Below are 18,093 nucleotides of genomic sequence, written 5' to 3' on the forward strand. Positions count from 1 at the left end.
AATCCCCTGCTTGTTTTGCTCTCTCTATAAAATAGTAGCTATTCACAATAAACCTCGTCCCTGATAGCTATCAGCTTCAGTGGTCCTGCTTCGTTTTTGTCATTTTCCTTACTGCCTTTTGAAGACCCCTGATTGATTTGCCAAGCTGGGCTTGACAGGTAGATAGGAAGAAGGTAGGCAGACTGACAGACAGACAGACAGACAGATAGATAGATACATAGATAGATAGATAGGTAGATAGATAGACAGACAGATAGATATAGTGATATATAAAATAACATTTTAAAATAAGGATTGGCCCTGGATTTCATTGACTTGGGAAACTCCTAGATGGAGAAACTCTCTCTACCAGCACAAGTTGACACCTTTTCACCAACTTTCAGTCTTAATTGTTGCCCAGAACACTAAGCAGCTAGGGTCACATAGCCCAGATATCCATGGCTGAATTTGAATCTGGCTCTAAGGACAATATTTTATCCATTAAATAACAGTTGTCTCTGATATTAATATGTGATAACATCATATCATATCAATATCATCATATATCATAACAATGTACTCATTGACAGATCTTAATGGCTATCAGGGAAAGAGGTGGAGATAGAGGCAAAGGGACTATGGCTAGAGAGGTCAGCCAAAACAAAATGACAAAGTTGATAAGGATCTAGATTTGAAGTCAGGAAGACCTGGGTTCGAATCTTGCCACTAACTCTGTGATGATGGGCAAGTTATTTAGCCTCTGAACTTCAATTATCTCATTTCTAAAATGAGCATCATAGCACTTGTAGTTCCTACCTCATAGGTTCTTTTGAGATTCAAATAAGAGAACATGTGAAAATACTTTATAAACTTAAAAGCACTAGATAAGTACAAATTATTCAGTAGAAACAAAGCATTTCTATGGGCCACAGTGTATGTTCCCTATAACCAGAAGTTGATGTCAGAAACCCAAAGTGCCTGGGCCTGAAGTCTAAATTAAGCAACTCCTCTTTCAAAAATATGCTGCAGATTAAGCCTCATATGCATCCTTGTCTATCCTGCCTGGGTCCCAGCACTGAGTGGATGAATAGAGTTTGATTAAAATGAGTCCTTCAACTCTGAACCTGGAATAAATTAGATTGTACAGAATCAAGGTAACTAAAGATTCTTCTTCAGCTCATCCTTCCTTTTCCTTCCTTTTCCCCACATTGTACCAGAGAGATGAGACTTGGATATCAACTATAGACTGGGCTCCATTAAGAATATTACCACAACTAAGAAGGCATACTTACATATGTTGACTGAGCCAACACCTTCACACAACCTGTCCAAAAGAGGAGAAAGTAAAAGGTTAGAAACAGAATCCCCCATGTTTTAGTGCCTAGGAGGTCTTTCTCTATAGCTCCTCTAAAGCTCTGAAATTAATTTTGGGCAGGAGAGAAAGAGAGGAAGTGGGGTATTCAACTCCTAGGAAGTAGTTGTACTCTCTGAGGTCCTTTTCAACTTTTTGTTCTAGGATTTCATCCCTGAAAAGAATTGTGTGATCTTGGGTAAATTACTTCCTTCACTGAGGTCTCTTCTAGGCTTATGATTCCATTTCTGAGAAGAATTATGTGACCATGGGCAAGTTACTCACACCTCTGAGGTCCAGCTCTGACATTTTGGAATTCCATCTATGAGAAGAATTGTGTAACCCTGAGCAAGTCACACAATTCTATCCCGGAATACCCTTCTAGCTCTGACATGGTAGAATCCCATCCCTGAGAAGAACTGTCTGATGGCCCTTGCCCTTGACTCTACCTGCTCTCCTCTCCTTCCAATAACTTCCTGTAGGTGGCGATTTCCACATCCAGCCCCAGTTTGACATTCATCAGCTCCTGGTATTCCCGCAGCTGGCAGGCCATGTCCTGCTTGGCCTTCTGAAGGGCATCTTCCAGCTCTGCCAGCTTGCATTTGGCATCATTCAGAGCTGCCTCGCCCTGCTGCTCCGACTCAGACACCGCATCCTCCAGCTTGCAGCGCTATGAGAGGGAGGGAGAGGAATGCTTAAGAGATCATGGGTTTGGGGTTTTTTTTGAGCATGCCCTGACCCCAAGGGGTAGTGGGGACAAAGCACTGTATTGGGGCCAGCTTTGACCACACATTGGCACTGCAGATTCACTGACTGACCTGAATATAGATCAGATATACAGGGCCAGAGCTGAAGGGGGAGACCTTGCCACCCTTGTCCCCTGTCCTCTGACCTGCTGCTTGGCATTCTGCACTTCTGCTGTCAGCCTCTGAATCAGGCGGTTCAGCTCATTGATCTCCTCTTTGGTTCTCCGGAGATTCTCTCCCTGCTGGGTCACAGTGGCCTTCATCTCCTCACACTGCAGGTGCAAAGAGAATTGCAGATTTCTAGAGATGCGAGGGCCTCTTTAGAGTTCCTCTCATCCACCTGCCCCCCAAATTATAGAGTTGAAAATGAGGTCGAGGAAAAGTGGCAACCCCAACATCACACTCTAAGTGACAGAGCCAAGATGGCAATTTAGGTCATCAGACCTAGGCTTTCATATCCTGGGGCCCTTGCCTACTGAAGCCACCAAAGATCTTGGCTGTGTCTACTTGACCTAGTTCTTTGCAAGGGAAATGAAAAGCTTGAACCTAATGGTAGGTTTTATGCTAAACTGGGTGGTAACCTCCTCTCCAATGGCATGGAGAATCAAGAAGACACATGTTGGATCTCTTTCCTCTCCTTCCTCCCACCCAGAAATAAGTGAACTTCAAAGGCTGTGCATCTGAATATGCAAACTTTTTCCTTTCTCAGAGTATTCATGACATTGCACCTAACTAGCCCTGATTCTGGGAAGACTGATACTACATGTAGATTTGATTATAATCCAGGAAATGTCCCACCCCATCCCACCTAGCTCACTTGCTCAAAATCTACCCTGGAGGCAGCTAGGCTGCTCAGTGGATCAAGACCCAGACCCAGAGATAGGAGGTCATGGGATCAATTCTGGCCTTGGGCACTTCCTGGCTGAATGATCCTGGGCAAGTCTCAGTCCCCATTGTCCAACCCTTACTGCTCTTCTGCCTTGGAACCAATACATAGTATTGATCCTAAGACAGAAGGTAAGGTTTTTTGTTTTTTTTTAATCTATCCTGAATCCTTCCTGCTACATTTTCCTGGAAACGAGAGCCAGACCCTCTAACCTTGCTGCGGTACCAAGACTCAGCCTCAGCCCGGCTACGACTAGCGATGTCATCATATTGAGCCTTGATCTCAGCAACAACTGCATCCATGTTGAGCTCCCGGCTATTGTCCATCTTCACCACGACAGAGGTGTCTGATATTTGTGACTGGAGCAGCCGAATCTCCTACAAGAGTGTATGGCCATCACCTTCAGTTTACAGCCTCCTTCCCACCCCCTTCTCAACTGCTAAACTCTCAAAGAAGGAGAAGTTCCACATCCTGAATTATAGGCTGAAGACAATAGACAATCTTGGGAAGAGCTGGCTACAAAGGGACTTGGATCATATTCCCATGGTCAAGAGCTAAGTGCAGATTAGGCAAGAATCTGGTTTTCTAGTTCAACTAGGCAATTCAAATTGAAGCATCCTCCTCTGGAGCTTGGATTATTCCAATTGGCAGCCTGTGGTCAGTCCACTGATCCAGCTGTTGACTAGATTTGGGCTCTGAAATTTGTTATTTTACCTATCTCTACTTCAAGAATCAATAAGATAATTGCCAAAAATCCACATTCTTCAGTTATGGGTACACATTGTGCTGTGTAGAGGTAACCTTAAAGCCAGCATTCAGGATTCACCTACAGATCAAAGGACAAGCCATTTTACATATGTCTGAAGAAACAAACAAGAAAAACATGCTGTGGATGTAGCAGGAGAAATTAAAATGAGACCTAGAGAAGAACTTACTATCATCAAGGAACATTAAGACCTTGGATAATTTCAAATCTGTTACTGTTATAAAAAGGGCCCCAAAATCTTATTACGCCTTCATTGTTCTCCTCTTTCATGTCCCTCTTAATACAAGGCTGGTCTGGAGGGAGGTAGTTTTACCTCCTCATACAGGGCTTGCAGGAAGTTAATCTCTTCCATCAGGGCTTCAACATTTGCTTCTAGGTCTGCCTTCCGTAGGTAAGCACAGTCTACATCCTTCGGAGGAAAAAGATAGAGGGAGTCGTTAGTCTTTCTCATCCATGACTTTTATTCTGCCGCTCAGAGCCACTCTAGTCCTACTGGGCCTCTTGATTTGTGATTCTTTCTCCCCTCATATATCTTATACTCAGCAACTAGTGTCATCTTCCATCAATAGTGTTCTTCCTCTGCCCAAAAACAGAGACTCCTTCTTCTCTAAAATTTCTTATTCAAACTCCTGAGTTCTGTCTTCAAGGTCTTTCTACCCACTGGTCCTATCTCACTGCCTTTATTGTTTATGACACAGTGAAAGTGAAGTGAGAAAGAATTCAGAGAACCATTGAATAGTGGAAAACCACTGGTCTTGGAGGTAGGAATCCTGTGCTCTAGCTCCAGCTCTTCTACTTATTACCAGCCTGATCTTGAGTCAGTTAATTAGTAGTCTTAATTTTCTCCTCTGCCAAATGAGAGGATTGACCTCTCTAAGGTCCCTTTAAGCTCTGAAGTCAATGGTCTTTATAGAGTTGATGAAGTCTAATCTTCTCACTTCATAGATTGGAAACCTGAAGCCTTTCAAAGGGGAAATTAATTAACCAAGGAAAGTGCCAGAACTGAAACAAGATGTCAGATCAGTGCTCTAGCCATTTCACCAGGTTGCCTCTATCCCAACATGGATTATCTGCTCAGTAATCCCTTTGAATCAAATTGAACCCAGTTTTCAGGAATACTCACTGTAGCTCCTTTAATAGGTGGAACCACTGATGGTGGGAGGTGAGACCTTACTACATTACCTTGCTGGCTAATGGAAGGCATTTTTTTTCATGTCTTAGAGAAGTATAGCTACTTCACTATGCATGAAATAATGCACAAAACTCACAGATGAAGCTGCCAGAATTTGGCTCCCTAGAAAATCTGGTCAGTAGCTCATTTGTTGTTCAAGAATGAACTGTGAATCCATGCTGTTGTGGAGACCATCATCTCATTATGATCAAGTAGAAGTTTCTGACCAAACTAACTCTCTGTTTAGATTCGACTGTTTTTTCTGCCTCTCTGTCTATATATTTCATGACAATATCTTAAAGGAGGTTGCTAATTTTGACTAAATTTAGTGTATCATTGCACAAAATGAGGATGGACTCTAATTGACTTATTGACTGGTCTGCCATTTTGGAATGGTAACCATTATAAGAGACACACTTCAGATGGCAACTAATCCGGGGTACAGGTCACAGAGGCTAAAGGAGAATGCAGTCTATGATGGTCCATAGCTAAATAAACTCAAAATAAAGAACAAGAAAATTAGTGATTCACCCAGTTGTCTACAAGATGGCAAAGCTACTTGGAATAAAACCGTTGATTTTCAATACTCAATAAATAGAGGGTACCAGCAATCCTAAATGCTGACATGAAAGCCAGGGGAGAGATGAAATAACCTCCTATTTTATTCATTTTTTTCCTGAATCAAACTGAATAATAGTAACCAGTGAATCTACTGTCTACTAATAGCCCTATAGGATGACAGACTAAACCATACCTCTGAGCTCTGGTTTCTCTTTGTGATGAAATTTAATTCTTCTAAATGGAGGAATCACTCACCTTCTTCAGGATCACAAACTCATTTTCAGCTGTAGCTCTGAGTGCTACCTCTTCTTCATACCTATGTAGAGAGAGAGAAAGGGGGATAGAAATGTCATTGAAGCTGAAAATCCAAGACTATTTATGCTGGCTTGCCTCTAAAACTCAAAGAACAAGGTCAGTCTGTCTTGGCTTCCATTTTCTCAAATTCAAAATGGCAAGAATTAAGTGAAAAGGTCAGTTTGAGAGACAGGACCTTTAAGTCTCTCACTGTCCACTTCTGTAAAATGAAAGGAATGATGATGCCTTTCAATTCTAAAAAGTCTCAGAAACTCTAATCCAAAAAATGCTATTCTCTCTCAATTCCTTTCTACCCAATTCTATCACTACTGGCTTGAATCCATGTGCTCTGATATGGCAGAAATGGGTCCAAGCTGTTCTGCAGAGATTTTCTCACCTAAAGTGTGCTGCCTTTTCCTAAAGACCATGGAGGTGAATTTAACTCTGCCCCAATTGACATAGAAACACACAGATTCCTCAGTTTGGTGGTACCACTACAGTTAAAATATGGAACATAAAACATCTTGGGCAATTCTGGTGACTGGCGACTGCTAAAAAACACTTTCTTTATAATCTCAGTCATCTGGGGTCAGGGATTAAAAAATGACACCTGCTAAATGAGGATCTGTTTTCTTTTTCTGACAACCCAAATGAGACTAGAGCAAAGATTCATGTCTTTGGTTCCACCTAGAGGACCTGCTAGTTCACAACCAAATTTCCACATTGGGCTTCTATGGGAAAAGGTTATGAAAGAGGGATCAGGAGAAAATAAGGTGAAAAATAATGAGGAGATTAAGTAGGTGATTTGGAGCAGTTTTGACTAGTAAACTATGTCAGGGGTTTCTTTTGTAAAGGAAAACTTGAGTGAAATTGGGAAGAACTTGAAAAAATTTGAAGAACAAATTCACAGATAGTGTCCAGATTCTACTTCGTTGTGAAAAGATCAAGCACCATCAAGGAGGATATAAAAAAATTAAGGAGAATCCAGAAGGATTAGGACTAGAAATTAAGAGGGTAGACTGAAAAAGAATAAGGAAAAGGTAGTTGTCAAGACAAGACACAATTAAGATTCTTTCTGAAAAAGAGAGATTCTGAGAGAGGAGAAGCTGTTTGTCCTTCAAAGACTGATATAACAGGGTCATAGATGTTGACAGATAAGAGATCATCCAGCAAAGGTTAGGGGAAGAAGAGGTGTGGTAGTTAATGACTCTGCTTACCGCTATTTGATGTATTGATTCCATGACAGAAAAGTGGCAAGTGCTAGCCAATGGAGGTTAAATGACTTGCCCAGGGTTACAGAGCTAGGAAGTGTCTGAGGCCAGATTTGAGTCTAGGATCTTCCATCTCTAGGCCTGGTTCTCAATCCACTGAGCCACCTACCTGTCCCTGTTCCCATCCTTCATTACACAAGGCATCACATATGTGATAGATGAGAACATTAAAAGCCCTTCCCAAAATAGGCCATTTATGTGTTATTTACTCTATATAAAGCATTCACAGATACAAAGCTAGTATCATTTAAGCATATCTCTCTTCTCTCTCTCTCTCTCTCTCTCTCTCTCTCTCTCTCTCTCTCTGTCTCTGTCTCTCTCTGTCTCTCTCTCTCTGCCTCTCTCTCTGCGAAAGGTTAATTTGTTATCTGAGAAGCAAAAAGAGGTGTGCCCCAAAGCCCCAAGAGTGAGTGTCTAAATAACAATTTATTCTTTACAGTTCTCAGTAATTATTGAATACCCGCCCAAAGGCAACATTTATGCTCTTTGTTAATTATCGCAAACCTCTGGCTTTATTCCACACTAATGACTTATTCATGGAGTATATAAAATAGGTTTAAGCAGAGTGAGAATTCTAGAGTAGTTGATAGCCACATGGAAAACTGTGTTCTATTTAAAACATGCCACCAATACAATAATGTCAAGATCAAATTATGGATTTCACATATACATGTGAAACATCTATATAAGCATGTTTATATGTATGTATCATTTATATATACATACACACATATGTGTACAGACATGGATAATTTGGGAATTTGTTTTCCTGGCTATACATGTTTTTAAAGGGTTTTGTTTTATTTTATTGGGTTTTGTTTTCTTGATTTGGGGGGACAGGAAATGGATAGGAAAAATGCAGACCTGGAACAAAATAAAATTTAATTTAATAAAAGCAATAATGTCAAGAACCATTCAATTAAGACATAACTTTTTTTTAGAAACCCACTTAAGTCCATTGTGGTTTTGTATGACCCTGGGCAAGTCACTTAACCCTGTTTGCCTCAGTTTTCTCATCTGTAAAATAGTCTGGAGAAGGAAATGGCAAACCATTCCAATATATTTCCCAAGAAAACCCTAAGTTGGTTCATGAAATGTCAGACATGATGGAAACAACTAAATGGCAAACACCAAAATGTCTTATTAATGAATAGATGTGCATGAATGGCATCAAGTTACATGGCTCCACTGCAAAACACATTAAACAGTCACTTCATCTCATGGAAACTTTCTTCAATGATAGCAAAATGTCATTTGGAGTCAATAAGTGGAAAATTTTTAATATAAGACAAGGAAATATATATTCCAAAGCCTTTGAGATTGAATACAGAGATCCCATAAAACTAATAGAGAAAGATAATATCTGTGGATACAATGTTCTCCTCTAGGCAGGACACATAAAATACAAAGTTAATAAGGAAAAGTTCAATATGTTAAGAGACTTATTGGCACCCTGAAAGCAAAGCTCAATTTAAAAAAACAAACACCTTGAAAGCAATTAACACATACATAATACTAGAAATAAAAAATAACGTATCTGAAAAGTATCTTCTCAAAAAACTACCTAATTGGGCTCTACTAAGTGGCTCAGTGGATTGAGAGCCAGATCCAGAGACAGGACGTCCTTGATTCAAATCTGACCTCAGACACTTCCTAGATGTGTAACCCTGGGCAAGTCACTTAATCCCCATTGCCTAGCCCTTACTGTTCTTCTACCTTGGAACCAATACACAGTATTGATTCTAAGATGGAAGGTAAAAGTTATTTAAAAAAACGATGACAAAGAAATAAACCTATATAATATTAATGAAACATGGACCCATTATCCCAAGATGGCCATACAAAGATTAATACTACCCTACAAAAAAGAGAGTGAATTGGTAGACATTCTCAGAAGACATGATAAATAGGTCAAAAATTGCAGAAATGTTTTTGGAACAAGTAGGCATTATTTCATCGAAAAATCATAAAGACTGATAGCAGATACTCACTGTTGAATTTGTCTAATGTGACTGAATGAATTTTACCTCTGGATGAAATCTACTAAGATTCAAAAATGGAATTAAAAGACCCTCCATGAGTGACATCTCCATAAACTCAGTGATAATAAAACAAAATATTGAGAAAGAAGCATAGAATACATGGCTAAATCATGCAGAGTTTTATGTGGAAGTGGAAGGCTTTTTAATAGCAATAATTCAAGGATAGATTGTCACATCCAAAAATTATATAAAGGTTATCTTTAATGAGCCTGGACTTACTGATTAATGTCCATTATGCAAGAGCATGGTAGAAACTATGTAATACATTACTGTAGACCAGTGATTTCATAGTGGGCGCTACCACCCCCTGGTGGGTGCTGCAGTGATCCAGGAAGGCGGTGATGGCCACAGATGCATTTATCTTTCCTATTAATTGCTATTAAAATTTAAAAAAATTAATTTCTAGGGGGCTAAGTAATATTTTTTCTGGAAAGGGGGCGGTAGGCCAAAAAAGTTTGGGAACCACAGCTATAGACTGAAAAAAATAGCAGCTCCCAAATGACCTGATAGCAAGAATTATGCTTTATAAGCTTGTTGTCTTTTGTGAAATAACAAATCCCCATACTAATCTCAAAATATCATGGAGAATGAAAACAATAAACTGCAATAGAACCAGGATCCCATCACAAATTAGACTATTGTCTACAATATCCCAGTCATAACATTAACCCACAAAATGTTAAGAATACTGTTTTAAACAGATACAATACCAAATTAGCCTCTAAGCTACCTGAAGAATCCAAATGACATTATGGATAGAGTGCTAAGCTTGATGTCAAGAAGACATGAGCTTATATCTGACTTTGGACACTCACAAAAGTGTGTGATACTAGGCAAGTTGTTTAACTTCTGTCTGCCTCAATTTCTTGAAGTTTAAATGATAACAACAGCACCTACTTCCAGAATTACTGTGAGCAGTGGTGTCACACTCAGATAACATAGGGATTTTATAAGCAGCTATTAACTTAGAAAAGCACATGCTGGGGGCAGCTGGTTGGTTCAGTGGATTGAAAACCAGACCTAGAGATGGGAGGACCTGGATTCAAATCTAGCCTCAGACTCTTCTCAGCTCTGTGACCCTGGGAAAGTCACTTGACCTCCCTTTGCCTAGCTCCTACCACTCTTCTGTCTTGGAACCAATACATAGTATTGATTCTAAGACAGAAGGTAAGGGTTTAAAAAAAAAGAAAAGAAAAGCATATGCTAATATCCATATTCTAATGAATTTCTATTTTTATTAAATATTAAATAAATAAATAAATGTTTTAATAAATATTTTATATTTGTTAAATATAAAATATTAAACATTTTAATCAGCTTCAGACCATAGTCAAGGGCTATAGTCAACATGATTTGAGATCTCTGGTTGTAAGGATTGAATGAGATACTAATTTAAAAGCACTTAACATGGTGGCTGGCACATGGTAGGCACATGGTAGGCACTTAAATGTTATTGCCCTTACTCTTCACATTTGGAACAAAATATTTCAAAAATCTAGATACTTATCATAGGAAATCCAAATCATGTGGGAGAATGTTGAGGTATTTTTTATTCTTATTGACCTATTTGCTGCTGAAGTTGTACAGAGGACTGTTCCTATCTGAACTCCATCAAAGAGGAAAGAAAATGATGGTGATGACAATTATGAGTATTAATGATAAGAATAACAACAACAATAATGACTACCTCAATTATTCCAGAGGAGCCTTCAGTGATCCCTCAGAAAATGAGTTTATTTCTCAAAACTTATAGTCCAAAAATGAGTTAATCTATCCACTTGCATAATGGACCATAGATAATTAAATGTAAGCAAATAATAGCAAGATATCAATATACCCCAACACCATTTCTATCTGAACTCCATCAAAAACAAAACAAAATAAAAAAGTTTCAGCAGAATGATAACATTCACTTATGAGAAAGAACGTTATCCACATCCAGAGAAAGAACTGTGGGAGTAGAAACCCAGAAGAAAAACATTTGCTTGATCACATTTGATGGAGGATGTAGACTCTAAACCAGGGGTCGGCAACCTTTTTGGCCGGGAAAGCCATAAACACCACATTTTTAAAATGTAATTTCGTGAGAGCCGTACAGTGCTCACAGTGCGCTCCTGTAACAGTGCCTGAAAAAAAAAATGGACTTTATGGCTCCTGCAGAAAGAGCCATACGTTGCCGACCCCTGCTCTAAACGATCACCCAAGTGCAAATATTGATAATATGGAAATAGGTCTTGATTATTGCTCATTGGCTACTGGAGAGGGGAGGGAAAGAAAATGAATCATGTAACCATGGAAAAATATTCTAAATTAAGTAATTAAATAAATAAAAAAGAATGATAGCATTCATATGATGCTTTAACAAGGCCCTTTACTTAGTATCTCATTTAATCTTCACAATTGCACTGTGGAAAAGGTAGGATAGATATTATTACACCCATTTTTAAAGATGAAAAACTAAGTTTCAGAGAAGGAAGGAAGGAAGGAAGAGAGGGAGAGAGGGAGAAAGGAAAAATATATGCTTCCTTCCTTCTTTTTATATACTGTATATAGGGGAATCACAGTGGTCAACATACATTCAGAATTACAGGATTTAGATGTCCTATAAACAGCTAGATAGGATAGGTATTTAGATGGGACTATTGGGACTTTAGATATCATCTTGTTAGAACCCTTTATTTTGCAGATGAGGAAAGTGAGGGAAAACCTTCTATAGTTCAGTATTAAGTACCTTTCAGCACTAATATGTGCAATTCCCAGTGCTAAACATTTGCCTTTCTTTCTGTTAGTCTCTGTGGTATTGATCTATATTGTTTGTAGTTGGAAGTGCCATATCTGTCTGAAGAGGAAATCCCCAAAGACAAGGATCATGTATCCTTCTTCTGGAATTCCCCCAAACACTCTGAACACAGCTCTGTGAATAATGGAGCATAGGGTGGGCAGTGGTTATCCTGGTGGATCCTCCTTTGTCTTATGTAAATTCAAGCTAAACAACATGGGAATCAGAAAGTTCTCATTTGGAGTCAATGATATAGATCTTCACATTCCCCTTGTATTATGGATCTAGCCTGATTGGTGCCTCATGAAGGCCTCTTGGATCCTTCTCTACCCAAGACTCACTTCTTCTTGTAGCCCTCCAACACTTCTTGCATGTGGTTAAGCTCAGAAGACAGACGCCCACTATCGATCTCCACACACTCTAGCTCCCGCTTCAGGGTCTCAATGTAGCCGCTGAAGAGGGGCTCCATGTTGCTCTGGCAGCATCTCTGATTCTGGTAGAAGTTCCATTTGGTCTCCAGCAGCTTGTTCTGCTGTTCCAAGAACCGGACCTGCAGTATCAGGGAGAAAGGCATCATGGGAGAACTTGACTTTCTATTTTTGTATTAAATGGGAGGTTTTGGTAAGAAGGGTCCTTAGAGACCATCTACACTCTAGATGGTCTCTAAGGACCCTTCTTACTATAAACAGATTGCTAGAAGCTGGTCAACTCCCTGGACTCTTGCTCTGCTGCTGCTCTGAGGATGGATAAACCTTGATTCAGCAATAGTTCTTTTGAGTACAATGATACAATGGATACAAACTATGATCCTTCTTCTAACTGAAAGGCTACAAGAATTCTGGGTTCTCACCTGTATGCCACTATGGCTTTAATTATATCAATTAATGAACACAAGAATATGCCACTTCCATTATGATGCCTTTTCTCTTTGCACTTGCATTGGAATTGAATTTTCTTAAGATAGTCCTGACACTTCCTTTCTTTTCCCTCACCAAATATTCATTGGTAAGGAATGGAAAACTCTCATTTTTAGCCTCAAATCAATAGGATGGGAAGGTTAAGCTGATGCCTTCAACTGCCAAATCACAAAAGGTTCTCCTAAGCTGAGAAGGTTAATGGGTCATTTATTTAAAATTAGAAGGGACTCTAGAAGTCATCTAGTCTGATTCCTTTATTTTACAGCTGCAGAAACTGAGACCCAGAAGAGTTAAGTGACCTGTCCAAGGGAAGTGGCACATAGCATGTACAGAATCCAAACCTAAAGCCTGACTCCATATCCAGTGCTCAGCATTTAGTGCCTGGCACATAGTAGGGTGTTTAATAAATACTTGATGCCTTTCCTGCTTTACTCAAGGGTTCATGGTTCTATGACTTGATAATTCTATAGATTGATATCTATAGCATGCTGTCAAATTAGCATGATGCAAGGTAGAGTATGCTGGGAGGAAGAAGAAATCTAGGCAAAGTACTCTAGAAAATTTGAGGAGAGAGGGGCAGCTAGGTAGCATAATGGTCAGAGTACCAAGCCTGCAGTCTGAAGGATCTGGGTTCAAATCTGACCTCAGATACTTTCTAGCTGTGTGACCCTAGGCAAGTCACTTAACCTTAATTGCTTAGCCTTTGTTTCTTTTCATTCTTATAATTCATACTAGGACCAAAGGTAAGGGTTTTTTGTTGGGAGGGACCTTTGTGTCTTTGGGCAAGTCATATAATCTCTGTGAAATTCATTTTCTCATGTGTACAATGAGGCTTCAGAAATCCCTTTTAGTACTAAACCCATTCTCCTAAGGATTGGGGAAGACTTAGTGCCATCTAAGGTAAGCCTTGAAGAAAGAGATGGATTTCAACAGATGGAAATGAGTAAGGGATGCATTACAGGATCAGAAAAAAAATCCTGTAAGAAAAATCCTTTTGAGAAACAAAGAAAAGGGAAAGCTAGTCTTGGATTCAACCTGATAATAATCCCCCAAAAGAAGATGGATCTTTAACTGTATAGGACTAACTGTTCATACTCTAGTTGAGAAGGGAGGGTGGCATAGGTATTAGGGAAAGAGTACTAGAGTGCCCAGAGGACCCGAGTTTGAAATCTTTTTCTTAAACTGACTGTGTGACCTTATATAAAACATTTTCTCTCTCTGAGTCTTGATTTTCTCATCTGCAAAATGAGATGGAGTTAGACTAGAGGACCTCTAACTTCTCTCCAACTCTAAAATAGCTGATACAGTAGATTGAGGACCCCTACCAGTGTCCAGTATGATTAGGATATAGCTTCTCTACAAGTCAGCTTCTTCCCCAAGTCTTTCTCTTCTTCCAGGGACCCCTTCCTGAAAAAGGTCCCGAACCAGGTGTGTTCTTTCTTAAAAATAGAAGCTAGAAGACCTTGGACCACTCCTTTCATTGAGCTCTTGTCTCTCAAGGCAGCAGGGAGCAACAAGTAATCATTTTCTACCAATGAGGAGAGCCTTATATGAATGGTTACAGTTACAGAAGAAAGTCACTGGTGAAGATGATAAAAATGTATTTGGATCATTACAAGATCACAGATCTACCATCTAGCCCAATCCCTTCATTTTTATAAATGGGAAAATTGAGACAACACAGGAGAGTTTAGTGACTTGTCTAAGGTCACTCTGGCATTAAGGAATAGAGGTAGAATTTGAACCCTGACAGGCCTCTGACCCCAAACCCAGTGCTCTTTCCTTGGTATCATGCCTATGAATGGGTTTTTGGAAATCTTTGATCATTGCAGGAGCTCTTTTCATCTGTCCCTGTGGTAAATGCAGACAGAATAATCCCCTTCCCTCCAGCTCTGTGAGGGCATGAATCTTCATGTAGATGTAGGCTCTATGCCAAGGGCATAGACCAGCACATATCCTGGCAAAGTAAGCCCTCCCTCAGCAATATGGTGCAGTAGGAAGGACACTAGACTGGAAGCCAGAAGGCTTGATGGGTCGTATATTTTTTAATCATCTAGACTTTAGAAAAGTCCTCTTTTCTAATACTAAATGCTAAATAATGCCCAATTATTAGTGCGAATAATGCTCAATAAAATGTTAATAATATAGAATAATTTCAAATTTTGTTGCACATCAGCCCATCCCTACAGTTCCCCCATTTCCTCCAGCTGTGAAATTGAAAGATTGACCAGCGCCCACAAGTGCACATCCCACGACAGAACAGGTCGGGCACCCCAGCTCTCAAAGCAAGCAGCAACGTAATCCACGTGTGGAATGCAGGTCACAACAGATACGTGACTGGCAACAAATGCCAAGGCAGCCTCCTCAGGACTCTGCTCAGGAGGCCATGGAAAGCCACCGCTCCTCCCTGTTCTCTCTAAGCACATTTTTCACACCTCTCACGTTCTGCTTTGTATTATAGCTCTTGTATTATAGCATGCCTGCTCTCCCTTACTAGCCGGTAGGCCTATTAGTGCCTAAGGACAGCCCAGATTCCAGATCGTTCTCAGAAGAGTATTATACACAGTAGACTGCTTAACAAATATTCGTTGAATAAATGAATGTATGAAAGCTTAAATTTATAGCATCATTTCTTCAAGGGATGGTACCAGTCTAAGCAGAGTCATCTCTCTCCCCCTTCTCCAGGAAAAATCTTAGGGCACAGGGATAGATGAAGAAAGGAATTGTGGCTTTGCATTAAAGATCTTTCTCTCCTGATGCTCCTATGTTTCTTTTAAGAGGGTTCATGGGGAGAGTGATGAACTCCCTAGAGAAATCAAGTGGGAAGAGACAGCAGTGTCCAATGAGAAGGGGAAACCAATGTTCTTCACCACAGCAAAGCCACACTGTGGGTAATGGAGTATAAAGAGAACTGATGTGTCAGCTTCTGGCCAGCCTTCTGAACTCCCAGGTGATCCCAGACCCCACACTCACCTTATCAATGAAGGCAGCAAATTTGTTGTTAAGACACTTGATCTGCTCCTTCTCCTCGTGCTTCACACACTGGGCGTTGGGGTCGATCTCCAGGTTGAGGGGGGTCAGGAGGCTCTCATTGATAGTAACAGTTGTGATACAGGGGGGGCTGGGCCCACATAGGCCTCCGACTCGGTAGCCAAAGCTACCCCCACTTCGTAGAGAGCGTCCACATCCTATAGAGATTTGAGGGGACCCCACAACGCACAGGCTCCGGCTGCTAAAGCCCCCAAGTTTCCTATAGCCCAGGCCTCCAGGGCTTCCTCCTCGGTAGGAGAGGGTGGTAACACCTGTCCGAGCCCCAGGCCTGGGTACCACAGCGGAACAAGAACTGAAGTTCTTGGTACCACTGTTACAAGTGATGCGAGAAGACCGGCCAGCCATGCTATCTATCTCCTTAGGAGAAAGTCTGAGAAAAATGAAATCAGGAGAGGAGGCAATCCGACTTGTGACTGGCCTCATAACCGTCCCTTCCTTTTATGTGTTCTGGGAGGGGGCTCAGACAACATAAAAGGGAAGAGAAAGTCGTTTCATGCAATTTATGAGCGTGGGATTCTCCTAACTCTCCAGGCCACGGGCAAAGCTGAAACTTGCCCCTTTTTATTGGCCCATCTGAAAGACCCTACATCACAATAATCATCACCCCTACCTTTTCAACCCCACATGCCCCGACATATCTATTGACCCATTAAGACACCATCATCCCCTGTGAGTGGGCAGAGGGTTATTTTCCCACATAAGCAAGTATAGGCCTGGCCTAGGAAATAGAGAATTGGCAAGAGTTGAAGGGTCCCTTGCCCCATTCTAGCAGAGACCTTGTGCCCATTGATGTTAGAATACAAGGTTTTCAGTCATGCCTGACTTTCTGACCCTCTTTGGGGTTTTCTCAGCAAAGATACTAGAGTGGTTTGCCGTATCCTTCTCCAGATCATTTTACAGATGAGGAAACTGAGGCCGATAGGGTTCAGTGACTTGCCCAGTAAATATCTGAGACTGGATTTGAACTCAGGTCTTCCTGGCTCTAGGCCCAGCGCTCTATCCACTCACATCACCTAGTTGCCCAAAGGCTAAGGTAAGTAGGTAACAAGTGCCTTGGGTGTTTGGAAGAGGTTTGGCCAAGAAAGACTTCACAAAAGAGGGAAGGTTTGAGCTTGGTCCTTAAAAGTAAGTAGAATCTGGATAGGTAGAGGGAGAGAACTCTGGTGTCAGTTCCCAGAAATAAACTGACTATCAAATTACCGAGGAGAATGTGCTTTGCATTCACCTTAAAGACACATGACAAAAAGACCCCCAGACTTGAACTGAGAAGATCGGGGAGTCCTGGCTTCTCTTAATAGACATATGCAAGATTTAAAATTAATATCCAATAACTCCAAGTATTATATTTTATACAATTTTTTAATAATCACTTGAAGTAGAAGAAATAAAAGGACAAAAGTAAAAGCCTGAGTAAAGAAAAGTTTTCCCAGTCATGCGAGGGGAAAAAAACAAGAGAGGGGCGGGGTTCCACACAAACTTTATCTCCAAAATGTAAGGATATAAAGTGAGAAGTAAAGTGGGATGCTGGCATTCAGAGTCCTGGGGAGCAGATTCTAATTATGCACATATGTCCCTGTGAGGTCACCTCCCATCTCTTGGTCCGTTTCCCTATCCTTGTTGCATATCCTTGCTGGAATCAGCAGGATTGTTGGAGCTGGAGCCAGAACTGGGTTGTTAGACATTTACCATCACATCTCTGAGGTTAGGGCAAAGTCACCCTCCTTTTGTTAAGGGTTCAATGCTCTTTATTTTGACCCAAAATAAAACCTGGGCTAAGAGAGTGCTGATGTCAGAGCACTTGTCTTCTTAGCCTCACAGGACTTTTGTGAGGGAAGCACTTTTATCTTAATACGCTAGAGAAATGTGAACTATCAATCATCTGTTGACAACAGGACAATTTAACCCCATGATGAAAAAAAAAATCAGGGAATGCACTGGAGGATTAATATTACAAAGGGCTTTTAACTACCCAACCCATAGCTCACAGCTTTTCCCCCCTTCTGATTCTTTTCAATTTCTTTCTTTCTTTTTTTTTTTTTTTAGTACCCTGGAAGTCAAGTAGCTTGGTTACATAGTGGGTAATGGAAGAGTGGGATTAAAACCTGAGATTCTACTGGGAATTTCTTTTTCAAATGTCTTGCTGGGGTAAGTAGTGGAACCGTGGAGAAAGAGCCAGATGTGGAGTTGGGAGGATCTGGGTTCCAATCCAGACTCAGACTCTTCCCAACTATGTGCCCCCCGGGAAGTCACTTAATCCCCATTGCCTAGCCCTTACTGCT

The 18,093-nt window shown here is 40.6% G+C and overlaps 1 protein-coding gene across 1 annotated transcript; it reads right to left on the minus strand.

Moving 5' to 3' along the window:
- Positions 1-1,775: 1,775 nt before the first annotated feature.
- Positions 1,776-16,159, minus strand: LOC123250594 (keratin, type II cuticular Hb5-like). The gene is made up of 7 exons (XM_044679738.1): positions 15,737-16,159; positions 12,188-12,396; positions 5,716-5,776; positions 4,042-4,137; positions 3,175-3,339; positions 2,223-2,348; positions 1,776-2,000 (listed from the first exon to the last, which is right to left on the minus strand). Exons 1-7 carry the CDS (start codon positions 16,157-16,159, stop codon positions 1,776-1,778), a joined length of 1,305 nt encoding a protein of 434 aa, XP_044535673.1.
- Between the last annotated feature and the right edge of the window lie 1,934 nt (positions 16,160-18,093).

The sequence above is a fragment of the Gracilinanus agilis genome, chromosome 5 (assembly GCF_016433145.1).
Source record: "Gracilinanus agilis isolate LMUSP501 chromosome 5, AgileGrace, whole genome shotgun sequence".
Taxonomy (NCBI): domain Eukaryota; kingdom Metazoa; phylum Chordata; class Mammalia; order Didelphimorphia; family Didelphidae; genus Gracilinanus; species Gracilinanus agilis.